The 10,177-nt window shown below is 38.5% G+C and overlaps 1 protein-coding gene across 1 annotated transcript; it reads right to left on the reverse strand.

The window, feature by feature from the left end:
- Positions 1-9,460: 9,460 nt before the first annotated feature.
- On the reverse strand, positions 9,461-9,898 carry LOC126493615 (60S ribosomal protein L27-like). Its single transcript, XM_050130646.1, has one exon. The coding sequence runs from the start codon at positions 9,869-9,871 to the stop codon at positions 9,461-9,463; it is 411 nt and encodes a 136-aa protein (XP_049986603.1). The 5' UTR covers positions 9,872-9,898.
- Positions 9,899-10,177: the final 279 nt, after the last annotated feature.

The raw sequence follows: 10,177 nt of genomic DNA on the forward strand, positions 1-10,177 counted from the left end.
TAACAAATCTTGTTAATTATAATGACAATTCAAATAAACAGTTTCACTTTGACAATATTTCCTCATCTCTAGCAATAAGTGCTAAAATATCTAATTAATGATCACATCTATTGTATTACAGATATTCAAAACAATTCATCTCTAGTTGATTTAGCCAAACTACGAGATAGAATTTTAGTTTTATTTTTTAGAAGAAAATTGAGGGAAAACATGCTCACATTATGGATTGGTATTAAGAATTTATATGAATTTCAATATTACCAAATAAAGCACATTGCATTTATTACTCAGAACAATGTAAGAAAAAAGCCATCATGGATGATTTTTGAGTTATCCAAATGGCTAACAATTACCCTTTAGCTGTTTTTAGTGAAAAGAGAAAACCAGATCTATTTTTATCAATTCCCCAGTCCAAGAACTTGTAGATCAAGAGAAAGTTTGAAATGAAATGAAGATTTTAAATTTAGCTATAATTCTAAAAATTATTACTAAATAAGACTTGTTAAATAATTTTGTCTGAAAACTCAGCTGATGATAAAATGTAAATTTTATGGTTTTCTAAACAATGATGTTAATTTAAGAATGAATTTTTGTACCTTGTAGTTTGACTAGTAAATTTAATGAAAAGTATTACCTGGGTATTTTACTTTCCCTTAATATGCTTCCATCTAGAGCCCATGGTTCATCATTACGTAAAAGAAATGGGAAGCATTTAATAAACATGTTCTTTAATAATATTCTGTGCCCTTGATTCATTCTGAATGAGCAGCATTATTCAAAAAGAAAATTACTATATTCGTCTGAAAGCCATATGGACAATGATTTCATTGGAGTGCTATAAGAGTTAATCCCGTGTGTGAAATCCCTTGTCTTTTTTGTTCTATTATTTGTTCAAAACATATTATAAATGCTTTTGTGAAGGTGTTTTTCTGGATGAGATTAATGTCTTCACCAGTATTTATTGGTACCTGGTTATTTTCCAAGATATTAGAATGTATCTTCCAACCTGATGTAAACTTACTACAGTAGATACTGAACTTCTCATAGAAAGAAGAAATACTAACATGACTGCCCTCACATTAGAAATGTAATCCTTCCCGGAGAGTTTAGCACTTGGAATATTTCATTAAATTGTGATCTTGAAACAGCTATTCCTCCAGAATCATGTGAGCCATTTTTTTGTTATTTATTCTTCTCCCAAACAATACACCACAACTGCACTTTCACCTCCCTCCACCCTTCCAAGTCCTTCTCCCCCTCATTTCTTCTCCAAATCAATTTCTTCTGTTTCCTTTCAGAAAAGAGCAATCTTTTCAAGAATAGCAATTGAACACTGCATAACAAGATACAATAAGACTCTCTACAAACCCCTATATAAATGCTGCGTGCAATCTAGAAAAGTATCCCAAGAGCAAGGAAAATCATCTGAGACACTTCAACTCCCACCATCAGGAGTCTCCCAGTGCAAACACTAACATGTTTTCAGAGGACCTAGCACAGCCTTATGCAGGCTTTGCAATTGCCCCTTAAGTCTCTGTGAACGCTTATGAGCCCTGCTTAGTTGAATCTGTGGACCATGATCTCCTGATATCCTCAAGCCCTCTGATGAACCAGTTTCTCACATTCTCACAACTTAAAACTCTCTCTCTCTTTCTCTCTCCTTCCCTCCCTTCTTCCCTCCCACTCTCCCCCTCTTTCTCCTTTTCTCTCTCTCCCCTTCCCCTTCCCTTCCCTCATCTCCCTCTCTATCCCAAACTAATATTCTATATACATAGATGAACACTCCATCTAATAAATGAAATAGTGTAGAGAATAAATGCTCTTAAAAGAAATAAATATGACTATTGCTGCTTTGAGGACCTTCCATCAGCAAATCAGGGATTGAGGGGGATCCATGGAGTTCACAGATTAATCACTCAACTTGCTTTTACTGAGATAGTAAAACTTAATTCTCTAGGGCCTGTGAGAAGAACCAAACTTAGGTCTCTGGGGCAAGTGAAAAAGGAACACACACACAAACTCACATCTCCAACATGTTGGAATCTCACCTAGGGTGCTGAATCTCACCTAGGGTTAGAATCTCACCTAGTCTTCAGCAGGTCACAGAAAATAAAGAGGAGATGCAAAGCAGAAAAACTACTAGACAGACAAATGGAAACATGAATTTTCTGAGGGCCAAAGTTTAGTTCTTCATGTTTTTATTTGTTCTTCATTATTATTCTGCTACTTGTTGTACTCTATTCTTTTTCTTTTCTGTTCTTTTACCCTGATGTTTCGCTTCTTTCTCTCTTGATGCCTTCCTTCTACATCTTTCCTGGTGTTTTCCTTCTCTCATGACTTTATTTTTTTTCTTTTACAGCTTATACATCCCAGCAAAAATCTTTCAAGAAATATAAAATTGCAATCTTGTTACAATATATTTTTAATGTAAACAATTATAATAAAAACAAGTAAAAATATGTTTTCTATATCCCTTACATGATTAAATATTTTGTGTTTTATAAAATGAAATCAAGTTGTCACAAGAACCAACAGGTATTCATGTCCAAGCAACTTATTATACATTAACAGAGTGTAAGAAAGCAAAGTATTTTTCTCAGTCAGTTGACTTTTTGCTGGAAAATTGTTTTTTGCAGTTACAAACAAAGGATCAGTCACTTTATTATTCATCTCAAGTGGTAATCTTATAAGAAATCTTAAAAGAATTACAAATCTTAACTTTTATATATGAAAACAATCAGTTAGCTCTACTTTAAATTCTCAGGGTAAATACTCATTCATCAACAGCTTTTTATTAAATCATAACAGGAAGCTGAGAGCAGATGTGTGTACAAGGAATTAATCATCACTTTTGGTCACTGACCCATCTTAGCAAGAAAGGCACACCAGCCAGCAGTAGCCAGGCTACCATGAGGGACCTCAAGTTCCTCATTCAGCTATTAAAATATGCCTTTCTAAATTTTAAGTTGTTTTCCAAGGTTTTCTACCTGAAAGCCATTAACAAAAACATCTTATCCTAAACTTAAGCCGCCATTTAAAGCTTTGTTATAGCCATGCAGCACACCAAAACCTGTGAACACATCTTCCAACATTAAGAATAAAAGAACTTGAGCTGGCCCAGCTTTTGGTACACGGTTCACCATAAAACCTTCATCAAGCAACTGATGGAAGCAGATACAGAGATCTCCAGAGAAGCACTGGGCTGAGCTTTCAGAGACTAATCCAAGAGAGGAAGGAGTGATAATATGAGCAAAGGGGGCAAGATAATGATGGGAATGCAAACTGAACCAGCTGACCTGAGCTAATGGGAGCTCACTGACTTTGAACTGACAGCAGGGAAACCTGCATAAGACCAAACTAGGCTCTGTGAATGTGGGTGACAGATGTGAGTTGGGCACTCTTTGTGGCAGTGGAACCAGAATTTATCTCTATTGCTTGAAATTTTTGGAGCCCATTCTTTTTGTAGGGATACCTTGCTCAGGATAAATATAGAGGGGGAGCCTTGGTCTTGCCTCAAGGTGATGTGTCAGACTTTGTTGACTCCCCATAGGAAGCCTTATCCTGAGGTGTAGACTGAAGGGGTGGGGGAAAAGTAGATGGACCGGGAGGAGGGGAGGGAGTGGGAGTAGGATATGTATGTGATGGAGGAAGGTCATTGGCTAATAAAGAAACTGCCTTGGCCCATTTTATTGGCTAGAGGTGGAGTAAACAGAACAGAATGCTGGGAGGAAGAGGAAGTGAGCTCAGACTCAATAGCTCTGCTCTCTGAGGCCATGCTCCCCTCTCCCGGGTAGATGCCATGAAGCAAGCTACCATGTCAGACATGCTGAATCTTTCCCAGTAAGACTGATGCTACACAGTTTATTAGAGATTGTTGAAATAGGAAGCAGCGGGGCTGCGTCCCCAGCACCCCAGCCACCTGGCTAGCTTATGCCCGAAATAACAACACACAAACTGTATTCATTTAAAGACTGCTTGGCCCGGCTAGTTCCAGCTTCTTATTGGCTAGCTCTTACATATTGTTCTAACCCATTTCTAATAATGTGTATAAGCACCCCAAGGTGCGCTTACTGGGAAGATTCTAACCTGCATCCATCCTGGGTCTGAGCTTCATGCGTCTGCCTCAGAGCACAGAGCTACCGTGTCTATCCGGCAGAGCTGAGCATGGCGTCTCTGCTCCAGAGAGCAGAGCTGTCGGGTCTCTCCAGGAGCAGAGCAGAGTCTGACCTCACTTCCTCTTCCCCCCAGCATCCTATTCTGTTTACTCCTCCCACCTATGTTCTAACCTATCAGGGCCAGCCAAGCAGTTTCTTTATTGCTCAATGACCTTCCTCCATCAAGAGATGGATTGATCGGGATATCAGAATTAGCCAGTAAGGGCTAGAGTTAATGGGCCAAGCAGTGTTTAAATGAATACAATTTGTGTGTTGTTATTTCTGGTGTAAAGCTAGCTGTGCAGGAGCTGGGCTGTGGGAAGAGGACATACATTACTACATGTATGTTAAATGAGAAAAGATTGTTTTAAAAGTAAAGTAATTTAATAAAAAGAAAAGATAAAAAGTTACCACAAACCACAGTATATATTGCTTCAAAAGAAACTCAAATCCTAGCTGTGTGACTCTTCCTTGTTCCTATTTTTCATCCTCTATAGCTCCTGCTTTATCAGTAGGCAGCCATACCACATCTTGATTGTACCTAAATTAATTTTTCCATCACACTAACCTCTATCATAATACCTTACGATATTTATGACAAACCCTCAATCATCTAGATTCTATTTAAATTAACACTATTATTTTATAAAATCATTCCTTCAGATAAACAGTACAGCTTAAGAGGAAATCATCTTCATAATAATCCAAAGGTAAAAATGCCCACTAGAAAGGGATGTTTTCATGAGATAACCACTCTAAATTAAAGGCTGTAGGGATATCCCAAGACCCATTCATACCATGCTAGTTACCAGACAAAATGGCAGTGGCAAACATGTAAAGGCAAAGCCATACCAAGAGACATTCTCAGTCCTAGTCCTTGGGGCCTTGCCTATCTGAGATTCATCCATCAGCACTTTTCTCTCTGGTAGGCCAACCTCCTGAACTTGATGCTCCTCTGCCATGGCCATTGGCATATTCCCATTGAATACCTGCAAGTGTCTAAGATTTATTCATCACAGTTTACCTCATATATGTCTATTGTCAAGAAAATAAACGAAGACAAATGCTGGTGAGAATGTGATAAAAAGAGTTATTCATTTTGATGTATAAAATGGTACAGCCACTGTGAAAATCCAAATTAAGATATCTTATGTAATTAAAAATAGAAACACCGTGCCGTCTTCTTATTTCCTATTTGTATCTTCTTGTTTTTCTCTTGTCTTATTGCTTAAGATAAGATTTCAAGAGAGTGAGGTAACCCAGACCCAAAAAGATGAACATGGGATGTACTCACTCATAATTGGTTTCTAGAGATAAATAAAGGTCAGTGAGTCTATAATTTGATCTCCTAAAGAAGCTAAATAAGAAGGTGATCCCAAAGAAAAACATATAGCTATCCTCCTGATTATGGGAAGTAGACAAGATTGCCGGGCAAAAAATGGGATCTTGGGGGGGGGGGGGGAGGGAGGTAAGGGGAGATGGGGAGAGAAAAGTGAGAAGGGGAGGTTGGGGGGAACTTGGGAAACGGGATGTTTGGGATAAAGGAAGGTCGGATAGGGGAGCAGGGAAGCACACATCTTAATTAAGGGAGCCATCTTAGGGTTGGCAAGAGATTTGGTGCTCCCAGGTGCCCAGGGCGATGTCCCCAGTTAGTTCCTGGGGCAGCTGAGGACAGAGAACCTGAAATGACCCTATCCTATAGCCATACTGATGAATATCTTGCATATCACCATAGAACCTTCATCTGGAGATGGATGGAGATAGAGACAGAGACCCACACTGGAGCACCGGACTGAGCTCCCAATGTCCCAAGGAGGAGCAGAAGGAGGGAAAATATGAGCAAAGAAGTCAGGACCACGAGGGGTGCACCCACCCACGGAGACAGTGGGGCTGATCTATTGTGAGCTCACCAAGGCCAGCTGGACTGCGACTGAAAAAGCATGGGATAAAACCGGACTCTCTGAATATGGCGGACAATGAGGGCTGCTGAGAAGCCAAGGACAATGCCACTGGGTTTTGATCCTACTTCATGTTCTGGCTTTGTGGGAGCCTAGCCAGTTTGGATGTCCACCTTCCTAGACCAGGATGGAGCGGGGAGGACTTTGGACTTTCCACAGGGCAGGGAACCCTGACTGCCCCTCAGACTGGAGAGGGAGGGGGGGAGGAGTGGGGAGAGGGGGAGAGGAGAGGGAGGAGGGGGGAAAAGGGAGACTGGGAGGGAAATGGGAGGCGGGGAGGAGGCGGAAATCTTTTTTTTTTTCAATAAAAAATTATATTTAAAATAAAAAAAAGAATTAAAGTGATCCAGCATACATAGAATTTTCTTATCCCATATTTTAGAGAAAATGGTCTCAGTTTTCCTGAACTAAGTATAAGTTTTAAAGTTTTATAGTTTTGTCTTATACAGCCTCTTTTATGCTGTGATATATTTTGTTTTCTCCTAGTTTCTCTAAATGTTTTGTGAAGAAAACTTTCATCAAGACTTATCTTTATCTACTGAGATAAACATGTGTTTTATATTCCCAACTCTATGTGTTATATTACAGATATTGATTCGTGTATATTAAAAATAACTTTTCAGCTCTGGAATAAAACCAACTTGGTCATTATGTATCATATTAATGTGTTCTTCAATTAAGTCTGTCAAAATTACATTAAAATTTTCCATTTATGCTTACCAGAGTTATTAGTTTACGGTTTTCTTCACTTATTGTATCCTGTGGTAATTGGAATGTAATTGGTCTCCATAAGGTCATAGGGAGAGGCACTTTTAGGAGGTGTGGCTTTGTTCGAGTAGATATGGCCTTATTGGAGGAAGTACATCATTGTGAGGGTGGGTTTTGAGGTCTCCTATACTCAAGCTACACTCAGTATAGATACAGTTCACTTCATGTTGCCTACAGATCAAGATGTAGAATTCTCAGCTCTTTTCCCAGCACCAGGCATGACTGCATGCCACCATTTTTCCTACCTTGATGATAATGGATTAAACCTCTGAAACTGTAAGCCACCCAAATTAAATGTTTCCCTTTATAAGAGTTGCTGTGGTCATGGTGTATATTCACAGCAATTGAAACCCTAAGACATGTCCTTATATATTTTTATTGTCAGGTATTGCTAAATTCATAGAGCTAGTTTAATAGCAGTTTATGATAAACTTTAAAAAGCATTGGTATTAGGTTTTCTTTAAATCTTTGGTAGAATTCAGTAGTGAAAGCATCTTAGCATTTCCTTGATGAGAGACTTTATTATCACTCAAATCTTATTAATTACTATGAATCTATTTGATTTATCTATATCTTCTTAAATTTTGTTTCATAGTTATTATATCTAGGGATTTATTAATATCATCCAGATTTTTTCTTTTAGCAATATAATTTAAAATGAAACATGCCATAATGATTATCTGCTTTGTATTTGACTCCCTAGAAACCTAATTGTTTAATTTCTAATTCCACTAATTTTAATATTCTATCATCTTATTTTGGTTATTTTTGATAGGATTTTGTCAGTATAGTTTATTTTTGTAAAAAGTAGCTGTAATAGATTCCATACATTGCTCCTTTTCATCTTTATTTTATTAATTTTCCATAACATTAATATAATTTGTTTCTTTCCCTTGTTTTGGGTAATTCTTATTTTCTAAGCTTTTGCAATTTGTCATTAGGTTATTTATTAGGTATCTTTATGAGTTTTTTAACTGATTATTTTTTTATTTTTGAAAATATCATATAGATGTGTATTGAAGTCTGTTTACAATTATCAGTTATTCTTTCCCCCACCCCTATAATTCAACCATTCTCCAAACAGGACTCTTTTTCACATTAATTACTTTTTGTTTTGTGACCCTCTGATTTTATCCAGAAGACTCCATTTGGCCCTTGGCCTATAACTGTCCATTTCAAAACACTGGCCTCACCATTTATTACACAACTGAGGACAGAGACATTAGTTGCTAATAAATCAACCTGGAATGGTAATACGCTATATGAATGACTGATTGTACATATTGTGTTGAATAGTTTTATGACACCTTAGCACAACCTAAAGTCAACTGAGAAGAGGGACTCTCAATTAATAACATGTCTCTGTGATGATTTGAAAGAAAATGACACTCGAATGGAGCGGCACTATTAGTAGGCATTGCCTTTGTGGAGGAAATGTATCACTGTGAGGGTGGACTTTGAGGTCAACTATGCTCAAGCTACACCCAGTGTTAAAATTCACTTTCTGTAGCTTGTAGGTGAAAGATGCAAAATTCTCATCTCCTTTATCATCTTTTATTGCCTGTATGCTTCCATGTATCATCATGATGATAATGAACTGAAACTTTGCACTGTAAGCCACCCAAACTAAACGTTTTCCTTTATAAAAGTTGCTATGGTCATGGTAACTTTTCATAGCAATAGAAACTCTAACTAAGACTGTCTCCATAAGATCCTCTGTTAGGCAAGCCTGTAAGGCATTTTCTTAATTAGCAGTTGATCTGGGAGGGCCCAGCCAATTGTGGGTGGTGCCATCCCTGGGCTATTGGTCAAGTTTCTATAAGAAAAAAAGACTGCAAAAGCCATGGGAAGTAACTTAATAGTCTGTACCACTCCATGACCTCTGCATCAGCTCCTGCTCCCAGATTCTCTCCCTGATTAATTTCCTGCCCTCATTTCCCTCAGTGATGTAGTGTGATGTAGAAATGAGTCAAATAAATCATTCCATCCACAACTTGATTTTGATCATGGCGTTTCATTAGAACAATATATCCTGATACAAAGTTATTGTTTTTCTTTTTTGTTAGTTGTTAAAAAAAATTTCCACCTCCTCTCCATTTCCCATTTCCCTCCCCCTCCTCTCACACATCGCCCCCTCCCCCCACTCCATTCCTCAGCAGTCCTGGCCCAGCCACAGAAGAAGCAAGATGTGACTACCTCGCTGATGTGGCTAACACAGATAAGAATAATGGGCTAATATAAGTTGTAAGAGTTAATAAGAAGCCTGAGATACTAGGCGAATCAGTTTATAACTAATGTAGACCTCTGTGTGATTTCTTTGAAACTTAATGATTGCAAAAACAGGACAGGACAGAAAACCGTAGACAACAGTTATAAATTATCCTATCAAAACTACTTTAGCTGTATCCCAAATGTTATGGTAGGCTTTCATTTTAATATTATTCTAGATTTTTATCTATTTTTTCAGTGACCCACTGGTCATTCAATAGTTCACTGTTCAACCTCAAAGTCACTTTTAGTTTTAGGATAATGTCTTTTTTGTTTGTTTTTAAGCTTTTAATGATGTAAACAAAAATATACCTAAAAGCGAAGCTTCTGGAAAAACCATTTGTTCTTCCCTGTCCTGTATCGTTCCTCAAATTTGACCTTGGCTTCCCGCCTTGCCTTGCGTTTCAGGGCTGGGTCCCTAAAGACATCCTTGTTGACAACAGTTTTGTCCAGGTGGATGTCCACAGAGTACCTTGTGGGCATCAGGTGGTTGTAGTTATAAACCTTCACAAAGGACTTGATCTTGGATCTCTTGGCGACTTTCTTCTTGCCCATGGCAGCTGTCACTTTTCGGGGATAGCGGTCAATTCCAGCCACCAGGGCATGGCTGTAAGGGCGGTCTGAGGTGCCATCATCAATGTTCTTCACGATGACGGCTTTGCGTCCCGAGTAGCGTCCAGCCAGGACGAGCACCACTTTCCCGGGTTTCATGAACTTGCCCATTTCGACAGCGAGCAGCCGGTTCCCGGCAGAAAGGAAAGCTAGGATAATGTCTTATGCTTGCTACTCTACCCTAGCTCTACCTATAGAAATGGGTTCTTGAGTTATCTGTGCTGCCTAATGTCAGGAAATACACAACTCTCAAGAATGTTTAAGCATATTTAACTTTGTGAATGAGGTGTGATATACCATAGGTGGCATAATTATCACCATACTAATACTTGCACATTGGCTTCTTGATTTCCACTACCACCAGAGACTTGTGGCTCAGCTTATAGGCATCAACGGTGTCTAAAGGATGGTCATTAG

The sequence above is a fragment of the Alexandromys fortis genome, unplaced genomic scaffold (assembly GCF_014885135.2).
Source record: "Alexandromys fortis isolate MF-2015 unplaced genomic scaffold, M_Fortis_MF-2015_v1.1 scaffold_276, whole genome shotgun sequence".
Classification (NCBI taxonomy): domain Eukaryota; kingdom Metazoa; phylum Chordata; class Mammalia; order Rodentia; family Cricetidae; genus Alexandromys; species Alexandromys fortis.

Excerpts from the sequence above, each read along its gene's own strand:
- LOC126493615 (XM_050130646.1), bottom strand. The coding sequence starts at position 9,871 with ATGGGCAAGTTCATGAAACCCGGGAAAGTGGTGCTCGTCCTGGCTGGA.